General features: G+C 42.3%; 1 protein-coding gene across 5 annotated transcripts in view; it reads left to right on the top strand.

The window, feature by feature from the left end:
• The window catches only part of slc44a5a (solute carrier family 44 member 5a), a 151484-nt gene that overhangs the window by 67488 nt on the left and 61229 nt on the right, over positions 1-22767 (top strand). For all 5 annotated transcript variants that reach the window (XM_061838550.1, XM_061838548.1, XM_061838547.1 and 2 more), the window contains 5 exons: positions 4286-4359; positions 9873-9957; positions 17547-17631; positions 17878-18006; positions 18321-18381. In XM_061838550.1, coding sequence (XP_061694534.1) covers positions 4286-4359; positions 9873-9957; positions 17547-17631; positions 17878-18006; positions 18321-18381 — 434 coding nt within the window. The remainder of the gene's footprint in view (positions 1-4285; positions 4360-9872; positions 9958-17546; positions 17632-17877; positions 18007-18320; positions 18382-22767) is intronic.

The following is a 22767-nucleotide window of genomic DNA, read 5'->3' as shown; positions in this document are numbered from 1 at the left end:
GAGCCAAAGTGCACATTTTCTTTGCAATCCCAATCAATGCCTCCGATGTCTGTTTCAAACCGAGGCTCTGTTAAAGCTGCTTCCATGTGACATCACGCCGAGACAACCGCAGTAAACACAATAACTTCCTACACAGATAATCATACACGCTGCGAGTGGGATCTATAGGAGATAGACAGCAGTGATGTGAGTTGTTTGGTGTTTTTGTTGTACTAGAGACTGAGCTGGCGTAAAACAAAAATGGAAACCTTCGGTATCGTTCTGCGTTTAACGGTTTAGCCCGTATTTTAAATAATGCATCTATCACTTGAGAGCACACGCTGCCATCGTCGAATTTCAGGAAGACCTCAGCGTCAACAGTACACTAAGTTTATACAATGTCCAAATTTCGTCACCTCCTAAACATCAGATGGATATGGGTATTAGCTGACATACATATCTGTATCGGTGTTGTACTTACATTTAAAACGAGGTAGATACTTGTCAATATGAAACAATGGAACACGTACGTACTTACTGGCTACCAAAGCCAAGTGAACGCTGTACCGGGTTTTGAAAGCAGTCCTCCGTGAAATACTTGGAACATATTACTGCCCACTTTGATTTGTAAATCCAATGTGCCAGTTTTGTCTTCACAAACCTGGTCTATAGCCCCCCTATCTATTAATCTTTCGGCCATTCATGTAAACTGGCTCCGTCAGTGTTTGACGCAGAACAGCCGTATACAACACACTTCCTCACTATCTTTGCTTGCTTTTTCACACTCTGGCTAAATGCTGTCGTGACGTGACGTCACATTCCCGGGAGTTACTTGCTGAATCGAAGTGACATTTCAAACAAAATCTTGAGACTGACTTTGATGCTAATCTTGTTAATTTCTGTTGTGTTGAGAATTTCTTTTTTTTAAAATGAAATTTTAGCTACATTTGTATGATAGACAAATAAAATATATTTCCTCTGGGTTAGACCTTTAAAATACAGAATTAGCTTTTTGTGCACGGTTTTGTGTGTGCTTTCATCCTCGATCAGGCTGTGCCAAGGTTGAATTTTAACATGATACACCATCTCTTTTTTTACTTTGGCCTCAGACCAGAACTAACTCACTCAAAAGAGAGAATATCTCATTCAGTTTCAATACTTTTTCTTCTGTTATTCACATAGTCCAACATTCATGGCATCTTAAAGCAACAGCATTACTTTTTTTACGTTTGCCATTATTATCAAGAGTAAACATAAGCAGCATGTCTACCTGTTTTACATTGCCCAGACTGTGTTGCTAACTAAAACACCGGTGGTGTGCGGCACATAAGGACGTTGTCATTATAAACCACATTGATGTCTCTAGAAGCAAAGCAAAGCAAAGCAAATTTATTTGTATAGCGCATTTTATACACGAGGTAACTCAATGTGCTTTTCATGATTAAAGGCATTTGAAAACAAAAAGATAAAACATTTACAACGCAATACAAACAAAAAATATGACAAACAAAATATTTAAAAAAAGACAATTAAAACCGCATACAGTGCATGTAATATGATCAAAAAGTGGCTATATTCTAAAAAGCATGAGAAAACAGAAGAGTTTTCAACCTGCATTTAGAAACATTCACACTTGGGGCTAACCTCAACTCTATTGGCAATTTATTCCATTTGTCCGCAGCATTATAGCTAAATGCTGCTTCACCGTGTTTGCTTTGGACTATGCGCTCCACTATTTGACCTGAGTCAGTCGATCTCAGTGCTCTACTGGGTTTGTATTCTTTAACCATTTCTTTCATGTATTCAGGACCTAAATCATTTAGTGATTTATAGACCAGTAGCAGAACTTTAAAATCTATTCTACAGCTGATCGGAAGTCAGTGCAAGGACTTTAGGATTGGCGGTATATGCTCTGACTGCTTTGTTTTGGTCAGAAAGCGAGCTGCAGGATTCTGAATTAATACTCTTTTTGGAGAGTTCAGTCAGAAGACCATAACAGTAGTCAAGTCTTCTTCTTTTCCTTTCGGCTTGGAAGTATGGGGTGCCAAACCCCCTCGTATGGGGTGTTTGCTCCCTCTCTGACCGGTGTCAGAGTTTAATCTGCAATGCCAACAGTCAGTCGGACTAATTTCCAGTAAGAGTTGGACTAGACCAAGGCTCCCCTTTATAACCGATTTTGTTCATAACTTTTATGGACAGAATCTCTAGGTCCAGCAGAGTGTAGCTCCTTTTGACCTTCTCTGTACGTTTCCACTAGCATCCTCAAGGCAAATAATGCATCTGTGGTACTCTTTCTAGGCATGAAGCTATGCTGTTGCTCGCAGATACTTAACTTCTGTCCCGAGTCCAGCCTCCACTTCTCTTTCCAATAACGTTATTGTGTGGCTCATCAACTTTATTCACACCATGTTCCTGCCTCTTCTGGAAAAAAATGTTCAGTACAGCCATTTCCATCCTTTTTGCAAAGTCCACCACCATCTGTCCCTCAAAGTTCCTTTCCTGGATGCCTTACTTACGCATCACTTCTTCATCCCGCCTGTTTCCTTCACCAACATATCCATTACAATATCCACCAATCACAATTCCCTCTGTCTGGGATGCACTGAACTACTTAATCTAGTTCCTTCCATAATTTCTCTTTTATCTCTAGGTCATCCTACCTGTGGTGCATAGACGCAAATCACATTATACATCTTCTTCTTTTTCTTTTGGCCCTCAATTTCAAATTTCAGCCTCATTCGCTATGTGATACTCTTTTAACATCCAAGACATTCTGAGCCAGCTCTTTCTTTAAAATAACACCTAGTCCATTTCTCTTCCCATCTACTCCATGGCAAAATAATTTAAACCCTGGTCCTAAACCTCTAGCCTGACTACCTTTCCACCTGCTCTCTTGGATGCACAATACAGTGAAGAAAATAAGCATTTGAACACCCTGCTATATTGTAAGTTCTCCCACTTGGAAATCATGTAGAGGTCTGAAATTTTCATCGTAGGTGCATGTCCACTGTGAGAGAGGTAATCAAAAAATAAAAATCCAGAAATCACAATGTATGATTTTTTAATGATTTATTTGTGTGATACGGCTGCATATAAGTATTTAAACACCCGTCTATCAGCTGGAATTCTGACCCTCAAAGACCTGTTAGTCTTCCTTTAAAAGTCCACGTGTATTATCCTGAATCAGATGCACATGTGTGAGGTCATTCGCTCCATACAGACACCTGTGCACCCCAAACAATCAGTAAGACTCAAACTTGTAACATGGCCAAGAACAAAGAGCTGTCCAAAGACACCAGAGTAAAAATTGTAGAACTCCACATGGCTGGAAAGGGCTATGGAGAAATTGCCAAGCAGCTTGGTGAAAAAAGGTCCACTGTTGGAGCATTCATTGGAAAATGGAAGAAGCTAAACATGACGCTCAATCTCAATCGGAGTGGAGCTGAGAAGAGCTGGGACCACCATTTCCAAGTTGACTGTTGGTAATACAATAAGATTTTATGGTTTGAAATCATGGATGGCACGAAAGGTTCCCCTGCTGAAACCAGCACATGTCAAGGCCTGTCTTAAGTTTGCCAATGACTATTTGGATGATACAGAGGAGTCGTGGGAGAAGGTTTTGTGGTCAGATGAGACCAAAATTGAACTTTTTGGTCAAAATTTCACTAACCGTGTTTGTAGGGAGTCGAATGATGAGATCCATCCCAAGAACACCAACCCTATTGTGAAGCATGGGGGTGTTTTTCTGCACATGGGACAGGACGAATGCACTGTATTAAGGAGAGGATGACCATGCCATGTATTGTGAAATTTTGGGGAACAACCTCTTTCCCTCAGTCAGAGCATTGAAAATGTGTCGTGGCTGGGTCTTTCAACATCACAATGACCCAAAGCACACAGCCGGGAAAACCAAGGAGTGGCTCCATAAGAAACATATCAGGGTTCTGGTGTGGCCTAGCCAATCTCCAGACCTAAATCCAATAGAAAATCCTTGGAGTGAGCTGAAACTCCGTGTTTCTCAGCGACAGCTCAGAAACCTGCCTGATATCGAGATTTCCTGTCATAGTCCCAACTTTCAAAGTCCCTACACTCAGTTATAGGCTCTATGCATTCCTCTTCTTGTGCCGACGAATCCAGTTTCCTCCTTTTCTTTGTTTTTGAGTTCCATTATATAATGTGTTGTCCCAAATTTATGTGAGTGACTGAGAAACAACAATCGGTACTTTTTATTTTTTTTTGTTTTCTGCAGAATTACAGGAAGATACCATTTAGATGCTGATGTACTGATTTTTCTCTGTCGCAACAGAAGGTGCACAGATTTCCTTTGCTGTTTGATCTTCATCATTGCCATTCTTTCATATGTCGCCATTGGAATAGTGGGTGAGTCCTGTCCTACACACACATGCTTGTTTGATTTAATTTCATAACACAAAGTCGTGTGTTGATCAAGAATGACATTACCTGAGGTCTCGTGAGATTTCTTCTGTACCAGAGTTCCCTGTTCCCTATCATTGAAACCTGCTGCACACCAAGTATTGAGCAGCGTTGGGTGAATCCTGCTCCAGTGTTGTACAGTGTGCAGTGATTTTGGCACATGTTAGTATGAACAAGTCAAATTGTTATTGAATTCAAAGCTTACAGTGCTGGGCGTGACAATTTGGACATGGGCCTTTGTTTAGCACCCAAGGAACACCCCAGGGGCCTTCTCTCTGGGACTATTCATTGAACTGGAAATCTAGTGAAAAAAAAAGATGATAAAAGAAGTAGCCATTTCTATTGTGTCCATTTTGCATCGGCCATCGATTCTGAGTCAGAAAACCCCGGCAGGATTAGATTCCCTCAGCGAGGAAGGTGAAATTTGATTGAATAAAAATAAATTAATTGAGACACAGGCTCTGAAATGAAAAACAGAGTGCTGAAAGTAATACAAATATATGTAAATTGTGATTGTCGATCAGGAGTTTTGATCATGTGTTGGCCAGCAAACAAAGGTCGGAAGGCTCCCAATATATATAAAAGTGGTACCTCTACTTACGAAGTTCCGGAAGTCATTTTGTAACGTGAAACTTTCGTAAGTACAAACAAATTTTATATCTATATAGCCTAATCCGTTCCAAGCCCCCCTCCTCCTCTAAGCCGCAAACTGCTCCTTCATTGTCGTGTGTTGTATCGCCTCCAGCCTTAAACTTCTCTGTCGAAAGATCCTTGTGGTGAACCAACTCATCGATGTCCTCCTCAGCCTTTCCCAGTGAAACAATTTCCTCTCCTCAACGCCGCAAACTCCTCCTGCTTTGTCTTGTGTTGCATTGCTTCCAGCCCTTAGCTTCTCAGTTGAAATATCCTCATGGTTAACCTACTCGTCCATGTTCCCCTCAGCCTTTCCCAGCTGAATAATTTTTCCAACTTCAGCTTCAACCTCGACTTCGAACCTCTCAAGTCGAGCACCAGCAACATAAAGCCACATGCATGCATGCATTCCTTTTTCACATTTCTCAATGGTTTCTTGTTTTGTTTTGATGGAAAAAACAACTCTCTTCTTCTCCTCACTGGCACTGTCCGTCAATTTCTTGGGTCCCCATGGTGAAAAAAGATGAATATGAGAATGGATTCGGTGATGAATATACAGGAAGTGTGCCACGTTTACAGATTGACATCCAAAAAAAAAAAATGATGCTGCTCTGAGCCAATGGAGGGTTGTGAAGCCAGGCAGATGCTATGTGGTAGCCAATAGAGGTAGGTGTTCCATTGCGCTAGACATACCAACAAACAGGATGTACATCATGGCTAAAGATTGACATAGCTTCTCGCCAATGTGATATCGGAAAATGCTCTAGAGGTGGCCACTGGGAGAGCAGCTGTATCGTGCCACTTTCAAACCAAGATACAGTACAGGATGTTGAAGTTCAGTTCAATCCAGTGCCATTTTTTTCCTTTCGTTTCCTGAATTTCTTTCATAACTAGAGAAAAACATTTTCCAGGGAGGCTTTTCGTGACCTGAATCCTTTATTAGTAGAGACTTTCGGAAGTAGAGGTACCACTATGAGCCGTCACCTTATGGTGGTGGAGGGGTTTGTTTGTCTCAATGATCCTAGGAGCTTAGTTGTCTGGGGCTTCTTGCCCCTGGTAGGACAAAGTATGACAAAAAAAAAAACCCTATGACGAATACAAAAATTGGATCTTGGTTTCCCTTGCCCAGACGTGGGTCACTGTAGCTCCCCCTTTGGAGCCAAGCCTGGAGGTGTGGCTTGAAGGCGAGCGCCTGGTGGCCGGGCTTGCACCCATGGGGCTCGGCTGAGCACAGCCCGAAAGGGTAACATGGGTTCCCCTTCCCATGGGTTCACCACCTGTGAGAGGGGCCATATGGGTCGGGTACAATGTGAGCTGGGTGGTGGCCAAAGGCAGGGACCTTGACGATCCGATCTCCGGCTACAGAAACTCGCTCTCGGTATATGGAATGCCACCTCTTTGGCAGCGAAGAAGCCCGTGTTGGTGCATGAGGTTGAGAAGTTCCAACTAGATATAGTCGGACTTCCCTCTACTCACTGCTTAGGCTCTGGTACCACTCCTCTTGAAAGGGGTTGGATTCTGTTCCACTCTGGAGTTGCCCACGTTGAGGGAGGCCAAGCAGGCATATGTATACTCATTGCCCCCCGACTCGGGGCCTGTACGTTGGGGTTTACCTTGGTGGATGAGAGGCTAGCCTCCCTCTGCCTTCAGGTGGGGGAAGGGTCCTGACTCTTGTTTGTGCTTATGCACCAAACAGCAGTCCAGAATACCCAGCCTTTTTGGAGTCCTTACAGGGATTACTAAAGAGCCCTCCCTCTTGTGACTCCATCATTCTGCTGGGGGACTACAATGCTCACGTGGGCAATGACAATGAGACCTGGAAGGGCGTGATTGAGAAGAAGCCCCCCAATCAGAAACCGAGTTGTGTTCTGTTATTGGACTTCAGTGCTCATCACGGATTGTGCATAATGAACACCATGTTCAGGCATAGGGGTGCCCACATATGCAACTGGCACCAGGACACCCTAGGCTGCAGTTCGATGTCGACTTTGTAGTCGTGTCATCGGACTTGCGACCATGTCATGGACACTCGAATGAAGAGAGAGGTGGAGCTGTCAACCGATTACCACCTGGTTGGGAGTTGCCTCCGATGGTGTGGGGAGATCCCGGTCCGACATGGCAGGCCCAAACGTATTGTGAGGGTCTGCTGGGAATGGCTGGCAGACACCCCTGTCAGAAGGAATTTTAACTCCCACGTCCGAAAGAACTTTGCTCACGTTCCAGGGGAGGTGGGAGACATTGAATCAGAGTGGACAATGTTCTGCACCTCCATTGCTTAGGCGGTCGACTGGAGCTGTGGCTGTCAAGTGGTTGGTGCCTGTCATGGTGGCAACCCCAGAACACATTGGTGGACACCAACAGTGAGGGATACTGTCAAGCTCGAAGGAGTCCGGGCATTTTTAGCCTGCAAGACTCCAGAGGCAGTTGACAGGTACCGGCTGGCCAAGCGGAATATAACTTCGGTGGTCACTGAGGCAAAAACCCGGGCATGGGAATAGTTCGGTGACACCATGGAGAATGACTTCAGGATGACTTAGAGGAAATTCTGGTCTGGTGTCTCAGGAGGGGGAAGCAGTGCACCCTCAACACTGTGTATAGTGGGGATGGAGCACTGCTGACCTCAACTCGGGATGTTGTGAGTCAGTGGGGAGAATACTTTGAAGACCTCCTCAATATCACCAACACGCCTTGCCATGAGGAAGCTGTGATAGGGTTCTCTGAGGCGGGATCTTTTATCTCTGGGGTTGAGGTCACCGAGGTGGTCAAAAAGCTACTTTGTGGCAGGGCCCCAGTGTGGATGAGATTTTCCCGGAGTTCCTAAAGGTTGTGGATGTTGTGGCTCTGTGCTGGTCATGTGGATATCGGAGACAATGCCTCTGGATTAGCATATTCGGGCGGTGGTCCCACTTATCAAGAAGGGAGACCGGAAGGTGTGTTCCAACTATAGGGGGATCACACTCCTCAGTCCCCCTGGTAAGGTCTATTCAGGGGTGCTGGAGAGGAGGGTCCGTCGGGAAGTCAAATCTCAGATCCAGGAGGAGCAATGTGGTTTTCGTCCTGGCCGTAGAACAGTGGACCAGCGCTACACCCTCGGCAAAATCCTTGAAGGTGCATGCGATTTCGCCCAACCCGTCTACATGTGTTTTGTGGACTTGGAGAAGGTGTTAGACTGTGTCCCTCAGGGAGTCTTGTCGGGGGTTCTTTGGGAGTATGGGATACCAAGCCATCTGTGATCTCCAATGCTCACTGGAGCGGTTCGCAGCTGAGTGTGAAGCGCCCGGATGAGAATCAGCAACTCCAAATCTGAGACCATGGTCCTCAGTCGGAAAAGACTGGCATGCCCTCTCCGGGTCGGTAATGAGATCCTGCCCCAAGTTGAGGAGTTCAAGTATTTGGGGTCTTGTTCTGGATGAAGGGAAGAATTTAGTGGGAGATTGACTAACCCTAACGGAGGGAGCTAAGTCAAAAGGCCAAGCTCTCAATTTTCGATCTACGTTTCTTACCCTCACAAATAGTCATGAACTGTGGGTCGTGACCGAAAGAATATGATCCCGGATACAAGCGGCCGAAATGAGTTTCCTTCACTGGGTGTTCAGGCTCTCCCTTGAGATAGTGTAAGAACCTTGGTCATCCGGGAGGGGCTCAGTGTTGAGCCGCTGCACCTCCGCATTGAGAGGAGCCAGATGAGGTGGCTGGGGCATCTGATCCGGATGCCTCACGGACGCCTCCCTGGTGAGGTTTTCCGGGCATATCCGACCGGAAAGAGACCCCAGGGATGACCCAGGACATGCTGGATAGACAATGTCTCTCAGCTGGCCTGGGAATGCCTCAGGATCCCTCGGCTGGCCTGGGAATGTCTAAGGATCCCTCCAGAAGAGGTGGAAGAAGTGGCTGGGGAATGGGAAGTCTGGGTATCCTTGCTGAAGCTACTTCCCCCATGACCCAACCCGGAGAAGCAGTAGAAAATGGATGGTCTCCAGTGATGCGGACTTTGTATCGGTCCGTTATGGTAAAGACGTATGGCTCTCAATTCACCAGTTGATATACCTTTCTACCCTCACCCATGGACATGAGCTCATGGTCGTGACCCAATTAAAAAGATCCCAGATGCAAGCGGCCAAAATGAGTTTCCTTCACAGGTTGTTTGGCCTCTCTTCTGCTCCTCCGCATGGCCCCTGCCTTTGGTCACTGCCCGGTTCACAATGCACCTGAGGCCTAAGCCCCCTCCCACAGGTGTTGGGACCATAGGAAGGAGAAACGCATGTTACCGTGTTGGACTGTGCTCGGCTGGGCCACATGGGTGCATGCCCGGCTATGAGGCATTTGCCTTTGAGCCTATCCCCTTGGGCTGGCTCCAAAAGGGATCTCCAATGACCAATGTCCCAGCAAGGGAAATAGTCTTCCCAAATTGTTTGTTATCATCGGGGTTTTTGGAGTTGTGCTTTGTCTGGTCCCAAACCTCAGACTTTTTTGCAATGGGTAACCCTCCCAGGGGAATCAAGCCCCAGACAACTTAGCTCCTCGGATCATTGGGACATACAAACCCCTCCACAACAATAAGGTGACAGCTAAGCGAGGGGAGGTTATTGGCAATCAATAAATGTTTGGCAGAAACACCATATTAAGTACTTTTTCACGAGAAATTTGATTAAAAGAATGATCAAATTAATTTCTGTAGTGAATAATTGTGAGTTGGTTTGGATTTTTTTTTTTTAGCATGTCATCTCAGTTTCAAGATATTAACCTAACCAAAAGAGAAAAATCTAGTATGATTCTCATTGTTTCTGTGTTTCAATTTATGTAAAATAATTCCTCTATTTATCTAGCCTGGTTTCATGGTGACCCCAGGAAGGTACTCCATCCGACAAACAGCTTTGGTGAGGTTTGTGGTCAGAAGGGAACATCCAATGAGTGAGTCATTCAATATTCACCTCTGCAAATCTAATACTTTTACATTTCCCCAGAAATTATCAAATACACCTTACCTTGCACATTCCCTGAGAAAAAAAAAATACTAACAATCTAGTCTAATAGTTTGGGTTTCACTTTATTCTGGGGCAAATTCACACAAGGTCTATTTATTTATCTGCTGCAAGATTAGTGTAAAGGCCACATTGTATTCCCATGGTTGTGTGTTTAGCAATCCCCACGTTCCATCATGTGACCAATGCATTGCTCCGCCAAGCACCTATGGATTAGCTTGTTGCGCACACGTAAAAACGGAGAAAATCACGGAGCTCGTCTCTCGTGATTGGTCACATGTTGGGGTGATGTACTCACTAAACCCTCCCGGTTCCACATACCAACTATGCCGCCACCTTCTTCAGCGATTTTGCATCATATGTAAATATACAGTGAAGAAAATAAGTATTTTTAAAATGCTGTCGTATTGCAAGTTCTCCCACTTGGAAATCTTGGAGGGGTCTGGAATTTCATTGTATGTGCACGTCCACTGTGAGAGAGACAATCTAAAAAGAAAAATCCAGAAATTACAATGTATGACTTTTTTGTAATGATTTATTTGTGTAATACAGCTGCAAATAAGTATTTGAACACCTGAGAAAACCAACATTAATATTTGGTACAGTAGCCTTTGTTTGCAATGACATAGTTGTTTACCAGGTTTGCACACACTGCAGGAGGGATTTTGCCCCACTCCTCCACACAGATCTTCTCTAGATCAGACTGGATTCTGGGGTGTCACTGAGAAACACGGAGTTTCAGCTCACTCCAAAGATTTTATATTGGTTTTAGGTCTGGAGACTGTCATGATCCTGCTGCTCCAGCCCGGGGGGGGGGGGGGGGGGGGGGTTTGCGGGTGCAAAGTCTGAGCCTCAAAGTACCTCTGCTGGATGCCATACTTACCCATCACTTCTCCCCCTGTTTCCTTCGCCAACATGTCCATTGAAATCTACACCAATCACAACTCTCTCTCTGTCTGGGATGCCTAGGACTACTTTGTCTTGTTTCTTCCAGAATTTATCTTTCAATTTGAGCTCACATCCTACCTGTGGGGCATTGCCCCTAATCACATTATATATAATACCCTCAATTTTAAATTTCATCCTCATCATAGATCTGATACTCTTTTCACTCCCAAGACATTCTTAGCCAGCTCTTCCTTTGAAGTAACCTTCTATTTCTCTTCCCATCTACCCCATGGTAAAATAATTTAAATCCTGCTCTTCAACCTTTAGCCTTACTCCCTTTCCACTTGCTCTCTTGGATGCATAATATATCAACCTTTCTCCTTATTATCATGTCAACTAACTCCTGAGCTTTTCCTGTCATAGTCCCAACGTGTTGGCTGCAGGCTCCTCGTTTTTGCTGCCATCAGATCGAGAGCTGTATCACACAAATAAATCGTTAAAAAAATCATACATTATGATTTCTCAATTTTTCTCTGATTATCACTGTGGACATGCACCTACAATGAAAATTTCAGACCCCTCCACGATTTCTAAGTTGGGGAACTTGCAATCCAGCAGGGTGTTCAGATATTTATTTTCTTCACTGTATCATCTGGTAATCTGGGATCCATTTGCTCAAGCAGACAACTGTTCCATAGTCATCGTTGTTTCTTTCTTGATTGTTACGCAAAGTAAAAATGACTACCGGAAATTACCAAAATGTGCTGAGGAAAATCCACCTGGTGATGTGGAAACCAATACCAGTCATACCAACACCTATGACTTGGAGAAGAACATGCTCTAAACTACGCACGTGGGTTGCACTCGTGTATAAAGCCGAACTACACATGGGGTAGCCGCAGTGATGTCAGCACGGTTGCTGCACGCGCAAGTATAAAGAGACCCAAATGGCATGTTGACACAAAAGCAGAAACCTTAATCCAAAACAAGCCTTCAACTCCTCCTAAAAAGGAAAATAACAGCACAGCATCCACCACCAACAGATGAACATAAATAACCAATGATAAACAGCTGCACAGATGACAGAAGTGACTTGAAGCTGATTGATGATAATGATGGATGATGTCGGGGTAGGTGTAAATCTGAAACACTCAGGGCTCTAATTTTCTGCACAAAATCCTGAATTTATTTTGAATTTATTTATTTTCATACATCAGTCATTTTAATGTTTTAGATCACCAAACATATGTAACTTTCATATCACAATAACCAAAGTAAAAAACACATGGAATCCAGTCAGGACTTTGACTAAGCTTCTCCAAAACTTTCTTTTTTTTCAAAATAATTTTTGTTTTTACAAAGCCATTCAGAAGTTGACTTGCAGTTGTGTCTTGGATAGCTGTCCTGCTGCAGAATCCAAGTGCAGGGCAACTTGAGGTCACAAACTTATGGCTGAACATTCTCCTTGAGGATTTTCTGGTAAAGAGCAGTTCCATCAATCGTGGCAAGTCATCCAGGTCCTGAAGGAGACAAGCAGCCCCAGACCATCATACTACCATAATTATGTTTAGCATTTGGGATTAAGTTATTTTCCTGAAATGTCATATTTCAGTTACACCAGATCTAACAAGACACATGACTGTCATGGATCAGCGGCACGGGGGCGGATCCAAATGCAGGGCTCCCAAGCAAAGGCATAATGTTCAGAGTGGTTTTATTCCAAAAACAGATCAATACCAAAAGACAGTCAAAAACAAGTGGAAGCACAAAAACATTCGGCCAGTAGGAAGGCCCAGAAACATAAATGAGGTCCGATGACTGTGAGGCCAACTAAGAAACATGACAAGATGTGGTCAAACGAAAGAGTCATAGGCTTGCTGTGACGAAGGATCGCTCTACACTAAAGTTACCCACAGCAGTGGAGTATTCCAGAATGTAGTGAAGCATGCGCAACGAACTGGTAAATGCTCGTGACACGTTCACCACTTAAGTGCTTTGTCAATTAGTCTTCCAAATGCAACACAGCTGTGACAGCTGTCAAAGGTGGCACCGCCCAGGACAGTGACCTGGCCACACCTCTCACAGAAAGCACGGCCCACATCAGTGGCCATGCCATGCCCGTGACACATGACTTCCAAAAAATTCAAGTTTTGTTAATTTTTGATATATATCTCGAGTGAGTTGTGCCCAATAGTTCAGTTGTCATTTTTGGATCCCTGCCACAGATGTCATGGATTCCCATTGTTGTAAATGTTTAAAAATGGCTTACGAGCCCTTTCCAGAGTTATAGACTGTCAATTACTTTATTTATCATCGATTGTTGAATTTCATTGGCATTCTATTACAGCTTATTGAGATCTTTTTGACCAAATAGATTTTGTCAGACAGATTCTATTTCAGTGATTTCTTGATTGAACAAGACTGGAAGTAATCAGCCTTGGATGTTTCAAGTGAAAATGAACAAGATTAACCACAGTTAATTTGAGAGGGGGGAGTACTTTTTGACACAGGCCCAGGTAGTGTTGAATAGTTTTTTCCCTAATTAAATTAGCTCAACACTTAAAAACTTCATTTAATATTTAATTGAGGTTTTGTTTGTTTGATGATTTTCAAACAGAGTAGGGAAACTATTTTGAGAAATAAGAAAATACTTTTTCACGGCACTCAATGTATCTACTGTATCGAGAGCTTTTGCGGTAACCATGACCGTGCTAGTTTGGTAACAATAACCCAGTAAAATTATCTCATTTATTATTTGTTACATCTCAAATTTGAATATACTGTACATATTTTGATAAACCTCTGTCATACCACAAACAATCAAGGAAATGACAAAAGATAATTTAATTTTCAGTCCTGTTCCGTTTATGATGCAGTTGGTACACGTCCATTTTTATGTTACTGTCGAGGCACAAAAATACTTTTGCACAGCACACATCAGTGGAACTTCCTCAATGCTTGATCCTTGCACCTTGATGTATGTTTAAGACAAATGAAACACTCCTGAATATGACGGCATCAGAATAATTTTAGAGACATTTTGAAAGGTTTGAGGAAGGAAAGTTGCAATTAAGAGCTTTGAGATTCACCCAAAGTGTCATCAGCAGGTTGAAAAGAGAGATTGTGTCTATGATCCTTGGATACAGTAATGTTCAAAATAATAGCAGTCCAATGTGAATAACCAGATTAATCCATGTTTTCAGCACATTTTTATTGCTACATGTCAAACAAGTTACCAGTAGATTCTCAGAAAACCAAGATTAGACCCAAGATTAGTGATATAAGCACTTTTAAGGCAGTGCAATTGGGAAATTTGTCGAAAGGGGTGTGTTAAAAAAATTACTGTGTGGCGTTGATTGTACAAACTCAAAACTATTTTGTCAAATTTTTTTGTTTCTAGGATTTTCCAATCCTTTGAATCATCCACCTATCAATTTTTTGTGCTGCTTATCCTCACGAGGGTTGCAGGAGTGCTGGAGTCTATCCCAGCTGTCATCGGGTAGGAGGTGGGGTTCACCCCGAACTAGCATATTGTAGTCATTTGAATCACTAAACTTATATTTAGTTGAATTACCAGTTTTCTTTTTTATAACTGTTTCACATCTGTATGACATGGAGTCAACCAACTTGTGACATCTTTCAGCTGTTATTCCACTACAAGATTCCTTAACGTCTTGTTGGTTTTCTGATGAGTTACTTTTACTATTGGTAACTTGTCTGACTTGATGCAAAAAGAGAAGCAACCAAGTTCCAAATCAGAAATTGTTTCATGAATACAGTAGCAGAAAGTTACTCAAAGAGAAGATTCACATATACACACAAACTCATACTGATTAAGGTAAAATTGTTTTGAAAAATAAAATGTATCAACAAAACACAAACTTTGATTAACAAGGAGTGCAAAGTTTTTTTTCCCCAAAACTTGGATTCACATGGACCGAGGCGTAAAAAACAAGGCTAATGATTCACCAGACAAGATGAGACAGGACTGTCATAACCAGAACGCTAGGGTGGACCCAAATGCACGACTCGGTAGGCGGGAAGGCAGGTAAAGGAAGATCTTTATTCGTTCCAATATGTCGAATGCCGGAGAGTCAGTCAGAGCGAGCAGCAGTATCAGGAGCGTCAAGCTTATGGGGTTGGTCGGAGGACAGGCGGAGGTTGATACACAGGGGTTCAGGATCAAGAATGTGGAGTGCGGGAACGAGGCAACGATCTGGCAAAGCCAAACCATCCACTGGGTCTTATATTTACTGGCGTTCATTATCACTAATGAGACGCAGGTGTGCAGGGGACCTGCACCACCACGGCTGGGACCGGCAGGACCATGACAAGGACAAAGGGAAACACAGACTGTATTTTGTACACCGTATGTATACCCACAGAAAGCTGGAAATAGAAAGTTTGAAGAAGACCTTAGATATGAAAGCTGTCAAGACCCTGTAGGAGGCTACCAAACCGATCAGCTTACAAGTCTTGCCATGTTGGGAAGGTCGACATTACCATCAAAGGCATACATGAAGTCGCAACTAAATTCTCAAAGGTTTTTTACGAAGCGTGCTTTTTTTGTCAATGCCAAAGTGTGTGCTATCATAACAGAATCATTATTATTATTTTTAGAACCTCAAAAAACATATTTACCTAGAAAAGGTATTTCCCATCTCCCTTGTTGTAATTGGACAGCATTGTGTGTCATAAGGTATCCTTGTTCTTCTGGTTTTCTTGCCATCCATACACATGGAATGTCCTGATCACCTCCCCAATTTAGGATCTCAGTAGGTACTCAGCTTAAAAAGGGTCCGTCATATCTACCTATTTATAAATGTGGAGGAAAACAAACTAGAAGGAAACACAAGGGATGGTTAAGTCATCTAAAACCAATGGAGAGACAATTACAAAATAAAACAGTGGGAACACAAAAGACACAAGAGAAAATACAATAAATCATACAGATTTCTTGGACATGACAGAAGGACTCAGGGAATCCTGAGGCAGCTGATGGGTACTGGATGGTGTTGGAGGACGCTTTTTTTTTTCCTCCGCGTGTCCGTTTAATTTCGGGTAGTGAGAATGTTGGTTATCCAAATAAAGGCTAGAGATAATGAACAGTTTCTTCGAAGAATTTACTTACAGAATATTGTGGGCATTTATGAGTTACAGACAATGGCTGTAAAGAGCAGATCACAAGTGCAAAGATACAGAGAAAGCACACATCATATATCTTGTCAGAAGCGTGGACTATGGGTGGTATCAAACCTGTGGCGTGAGATCGGGGCTTTCCACTTAGACAAAGGGTTTCTGTCTCAACCGGTTCTAGGTGGCAATGGATTATTACAAAGTGTCCAGTATGCAGTTTATCAAAGTTAGCCGACGTGCAGAGATGCGATCAAGGACACATCTGGCTACAGAATAGAGCTCCACAGAAGACATGAGGAAATTATGGAGTCATGACTAAATATGGGCATAAGACATACTTCAAAGGCCAAGCAAAATGCATCTTTTGTTGTCGCTGAAGTAAAAACTCGGACATGGGAGGAGTTCGGTGAGGCCAAGGAGAAAGACTTTTGGAGTATGGGGTACCGAACTCCCACTTATGGACTGTTTGGTCTCTATATGAGCATTGCAGTAGTCCCGCAGTAAGTCAGATTCATTTCCAGTGAGCGTTGGACTGCACCAAAGCTGCCCTTTGTCATTGATTCTGTTCATAACTTTTAACGACATAATTTTTAGGTGAAGCAGAGATGGAGAGGATGTCTGATTTTGTGGCCTCAACATTCCATCTCTGCCTTTTGCAAATTATGCGGTTCTTTTGGCTTCATCAAGCACCTCCAAATCTGAGACGATGGTCCTCAGTCAGAAAAGGGTGGCGTGCCCTTGGTTAGGTGGGCTATCGGGGATTAGATCCTCCTCCAAATGGAGGAGTTAAGGTATGCTGAGGTCTTGTTTCATGAGTGAGGGGAAAAATAGAACAGGAAAATGACAGGCAGATCAGTGGAGCATCTGCAGCGATGCAGACTTTATACTGGTCCATTGCGATAAAGAGGGAGCTAAGTTGAAAGATGAAGCTCTCTACTTATTAGTTGGTCTACATTCCTACACTAACCTGCAGTATTTTCAAGAGCTGTGGGTTTTGACTGAAAGAACAAGATCCTGGATACAAGCTGCTGAAAAGAGTATTCTCTGGCATTCATTCAGAGATAGGATGAAAAGCTCGGTTATACAGGAGGAGCTCAGAGTAGAGCCTCTGCTCCTTTACATTGAGAGGAGCCAGATGAGGTGGCCGGGGCACTTAATACAGATACCTCCTTGACACCTCCCTGGTAAGGTGTTCCTGGCACATCCAAATGGGAGGAGACCCCGAAAATAACCCAGGACATGCTCAAGAGTCAATGTCTTTCAGCTGGCACCTTGAAGCACTTCTGGGATCCCCCCTGGAAGAGCTGGCTTATCTGGCCGGGGAGAGGGAAGTCTGGGTGTCCCTGCTAAAGCTACTGCCTCCACAAAATAACCTCAGATAAGTGAAAGAAAATGGATGATGAGTGGATGACAAAAGAATTAACTAATTAACTGACCGTTAACCTGAATAACAGATTTAATCTTTTTTTTTCTTTTTTTTTTTTTTTTTTTTAGGAAGAGGCCCATTCTCTTCTATTTCAACATCTTGAAATGTGTCAACCCTTCTATTTTAATTAATCTACAGTGTCCAACAGTTCAGGTAATAACTAAACAAGTCTCACAGACGGTAAAATTTCAATTTTTTTTAAATCAATCAAATTATTTTCCAAAATGTATTAGGGTGTATGTTGATGACCAGGGCAAAGTCCTGGTGATACATACACACACATGTGCACGCACATGCACGCACATACACACGCATATGGATATACTGTACATGCATATATATATATATATATTCCACCTGTCAATTAGTTCATGCAGATAAGATGTCCTGTTGTTCCAGATCTGTGTATCACAGTGCCCTGACAAATTAGCAGCATATACTGAGATGCAAATGGACCACAAACTCGGCAACAGTTCCTGGCGATATTACAGACAGTTCTGCAAACATGGCTTCAATAACCCTGGCAAGGTACTAGATGTGATACATAATCTGTATTAAAGTTAACTTCATATATTTTTTTTTTTTGGGGCTTAATTTTTTATTTGTGTTAGTTTTACTGGTGAAAGCGGAATTAAGAAAAATGTTAAAATAAAAAAAATGTGTGGGTCTCACTTCAACTGTCCTCATAAGTTTATTCATCCAATGCCTTCACGAATAAAATTGTACTAACACATTTTTTTCAAGAACAATGTAGCTTTCACCATTTTCTGAACACTGAAGAACATTCTGAAACCTACCATACAGTCCAAAATTTCTCAACATTTCTTTTTGTGTTTCTCTAGCCCATATCACAGGTTCTACGAGATGGGGATTGTCCTTCTGTGATTGTGCCAAGTAGACCATGTAAGGGTGAAACTTTAAAGGTCAGAGAACAAAGATGTTATAGCGTCAGTTAAAATTTACATTTGCATTGTTTATAGTTTATATTATGGAGCTGCCAGGAAAAAGAGCGAGAGGATGACAAAAAAAAAAGGTTGATGGATATTGTGAGGGAGGTCATGAGGACAGTTGGTGTTAGAGAGGATGACGCATGAGATAGGTTTAGATAAAAAAAAAAGATGACACTCTCTGGCGACCCCTTGCGGGACAAGCCGAAAGAAAAAGAAGAAGTATGGTTTATGTTATGTAATAGATGCACATCATTTCATTCATCAAAAAAATCCCATAACGGATCGGTTATGGCCCGGGTAAACGTTGCCCGCCCCTTGCACCATTAACCTTTATGGGCGTTGGTGGAAACTCAGAAACTGTGGGTCAAAGACAAAGAAGTGGAAAGCGGATTTGTCGGCAGAAGAGGAATGCACAGAGTCTACTGAGCAGAGGGATTCTGAATGTTAGAACTACAACAGGAAAAGCCAAGGAGTTGGTTGAGATAATGATTAGGAGAAAGGTTGATATATTGCACATACAAGAGAGAGAGTATAAAGGTAGTAAGGCTCGAAGTTTAGGGACGGAGTTTAAATTATTTTACCATGGTGTAGATGGGAAGAGAAATAGAGCGGGGGTTATTTTAAAGGGTATGCAAGGTCAATTTTTGAGTGCAAATTATCTTATCGAGACAAAAATATACAGAAGGTAGTGGGAATGGATAGGCTGACAGACGAGGTTAGACTGGAATCCCCTTGGACCATCAATCCAGAGTAATGGTGAATGTGGTAAGGAAAACGTCTAAGCAGGTTTGAACAGCTGGCGGAAGGTGTCTGGTGTGTTATGTGACAGAAGAATCTCTGCTAGGATGAAGGGCAAAGTTTATAAATTATGGTGAGGTGGCACTGAAGAAACAGGAAGCAGAACTGGAGGTAGCAGAAATGATGATGTTGAGGTTCTCGCTCGGAGTGAGCAGGTGGGATAGGATTAGAAATGAGCTCATTAGAGGGACAGCCAAAGTTGGATGTTTTGGAGACAAGGTTTGAGAGAGCAGACTTCGATGGTTTGGACATGTTCAGAGGCGAGAGAGTGCGTATATTGGTAGAAGGGTGCTGAGGATGGAGCTGCCAGGCAAAAGAGCAAAGAGAAGGTTGATGGATGTGGTGAGGAAAGACATGAGGGCAGTTGGAGTTAGAGAGGAAAATGCAGGAGATAGGCTAAGATAGAAAAAGATGACACGCTGTGGCGACCCCTAACGGGACAAGCCGAAAGGAAAAGAAGTCTGGTGTTCCATGTGACAGAAGAGACAAGGTTAGAGAGAGCAGACTTCGATGGTTTGGACATGTCCAGAGGCAAGAGAATGAGTATATTTGTAGAAGGGGGCTGAGGATGGAGCTACCAGGCAAAAGAGCGAGAGGAAGACCTAAGAAAAGGTGGATGGATGTTGTGAGGGAGGACATGAGATCAGTGGGTGTTAAAGAGGAAGACACATGAGATAGGCTTAGATGGAAAATGTTGACACACTGTGGCGACCCCTTACAGGACAAGCCAAAAGGAAATGAAGAAGAAGAAATAGATTGAAATAAATCCGTGTTTTAGCTTTACATTTTTTTGTTTTTATCCACAATGTAAGAATACAATTCAATAAAAATGCTCTGATTTTAGTTCTGTGGTGTATATATACTTTATAAGCAAACATACATTCAAAAAAATTCAGGATGTAGACCATTGTACTCTTGGCCATCTGTCACAAATCTTTGGCACAGCAGGATGGAAGTAGCACAGGGTTATTTCTGCCTTCAATTCCCCAACACCATCTCATAAGATGTCTATAAGCAGGACAGACCGAGAAATAAGAAAATATACTCGTATGACAATTTTCCATTATGGGACTTTGTTTGAACAAGCATTGATTGGACCAATCCTGCTTTTAGTATAAATAATTCTTTATTTCAAAATATCTCAATGTAAATTGCAAAAAGATGGGATGATTAGGAGAAATATTAAAATTAATAATTTATAAAATAGCTCTTATGTTGTGGAAAATCAAGTCACTGCCAATACTGTTGCCTGAATTGGAGATAGGCAACCTCAAATACCCATGGGATCAGATATCTGGCAATAAATCCTGGGTGTTCCGTCATGAACTGCAGCGAATGGTCTGAATAATCTGCCATTTTCTGGTAAATTTATCACTATTATGTTAACAAAAACTTTCTTCTGTTGTTTCCATGGGTTTGCAGCATTTATATGCACCCCTGTAATTATAATGAAAAAAAAAAAAGTAAATATCTTCACATTCACAAACTTTTACAGCTCAAACACCCATATCAGTCCAGTACACACAGCCATCCACCCTTTTACATTTGTATTTTAAGCATTTAGTGCTCAAACAAAACCACAAGATACCTGTTTACAGCTTTCAGTATAAAGTTTACTGGTTTTGCTGATGACATCTTGGAACATTGTGACTAAAATAAGGTTATGGCTCTCAGAAGGTGTCTGAAGGTTTTTACCACGTAAAAATATATTTATGGTGAAGTGCGTTATGATCAGCTATTGCTCTCAAATTAACATGATCACTTTTTAAACAGATTTTCTTCACTAAAATCCTTATTTGTGAAAATATACCAACTTAGACAAAATACATGGCCTTTGCATCATTTTAAAACAAGACCAAAAACTTCATGGATTCATTCAAGACAGTAAAGACATTCAGTTTATCAGTTTATGGCCAAATAATAAAAAAAAAAAAAACAATTTCACAAATTCTTACCAGTAAGTGTTTCCAACACAAAGCATGTCCTTCTACCTGGATCTGACTGCTGGCTTGGCACCTTCACTTCATCTGTATTTGAACGTCTGTTTGGTCTAATTAGCTCAAACTGATAATCTTTAATGCCTTTATAGAGCTGGTTTTCTTCACCGTCTTTATGGGACCCTTCAAAATCCCGTTCATCGCTCGAATTGTCAGACAACTCATTAGGTTTCTCACATTGGTGTCTAACGGCAGCTCTATTTGTGTCTTGTTCTGATGTCATGTCGCATTATCTTCGGCGTGCTTGGGCGAATTCAGCAATTTGCAATCAATTTTTGTCAATAATCCAAAACTACAAATGTTTCCTTCATAACTGACTTCAAATTCAGCATAAAAAATGTATAATATAAGCAAAAGGTGTATTGAAGACATTACATACCCTTTAAAGGAAGAGCTGGCTAAGAATGTGTTGGAGGTGAAAAGAGATCGAGTGATGAGGCTGAAAATTGAAATTGAGGGTTTTATGTACAGTGAAGTAAATAACTATTTGAACACCCTGCTATATTTAAAGTACTCCCACTTACAAATAATGGAGGGGTGTGAAATTTTCATCTTAGGTGCATGTCCACTGTGAGAGATAATCTAAAAAGAAAAATCCAGAAATCAAAATGTATGTTTTTTTTTTTTTTACAATTTATTTGTGTGATACAGCTGCAAATACGTTTTTGAACACCTGCCTATCAGCTAGAATTCTGACCTTCAAAGACCTGTTAGTCTGCCTTTAAAAAGTCCACCTCCACTCCCTGTATTATCCTGAATCAGATGCACCTGTGTGAGGTCATTAGCTGCATAAAGACACCTGTCCAGCCCATACAATCACTAACACTCAAACTTGTAACATGCCCAAGACCAAAGAGCTGTCCAGAGACACCAGAGACAAATTTGTACAACTTCACACGCCTGGAAAGGGCTACGGAGAAATTGCCTAGCGGCTTGGGGAAAAAAAAGGTCCACTGTTGGAGCAATCATTGGAAAATAGAAAAAGCTAAACATGACAGTCAATCTCAATCAGAGTGGAACCCCATGCAAGATATCATCTCGTGGGGTCTCTTAGAAAGGTGAAGACACTGCCCAGGAAAACACAACAGGACTTGATCAATGACCTGAAAAGACCTGGGACCACCGTTTCCAAGGTGACTGTTGGTAATACACTAAGACGTCATGGTTTGAAATCATGCATGGCACGGAAGGTTCCCCTGCTTTAACCAGCACATCTCAAGGCCCATCTTAAGTTTACCAAAGACTATTTGGATGATACAGAGGAGTCATGGGAGAAAGTTTTGTGGTCAGATGAGACCAAAATTGAACTTTTTGGCCATAATTCCACAAACCGTGTTTGGAGGAAGACAAATGATGAGTTCCATCCCAAAACACCATCCCTACAGTGTAGCATGAGGGTGGTAGCATCATTCTTTGGGGGTGTTTTTCTGCACATGGGGCAAGACAACTACACTGTATTAAGGAGAGGATGACTGCGGCCATGAATTGTGAGATTTTGGGGAACAACCACTTTCCTTCAGTCAGAGCATTGAAGATGGGTCTTT

The sequence above is a fragment of the Syngnathoides biaculeatus genome, chromosome 13 (assembly GCF_019802595.1).
Source record: "Syngnathoides biaculeatus isolate LvHL_M chromosome 13, ASM1980259v1, whole genome shotgun sequence".
In the NCBI taxonomy this organism is placed as follows: Eukaryota; Metazoa; Chordata; class Actinopteri; order Syngnathiformes; family Syngnathidae; genus Syngnathoides; species Syngnathoides biaculeatus.
Note: the sequence above shows the minus strand (reverse complement) of the source record. Positions and strands in the feature narration are given on the sequence as shown.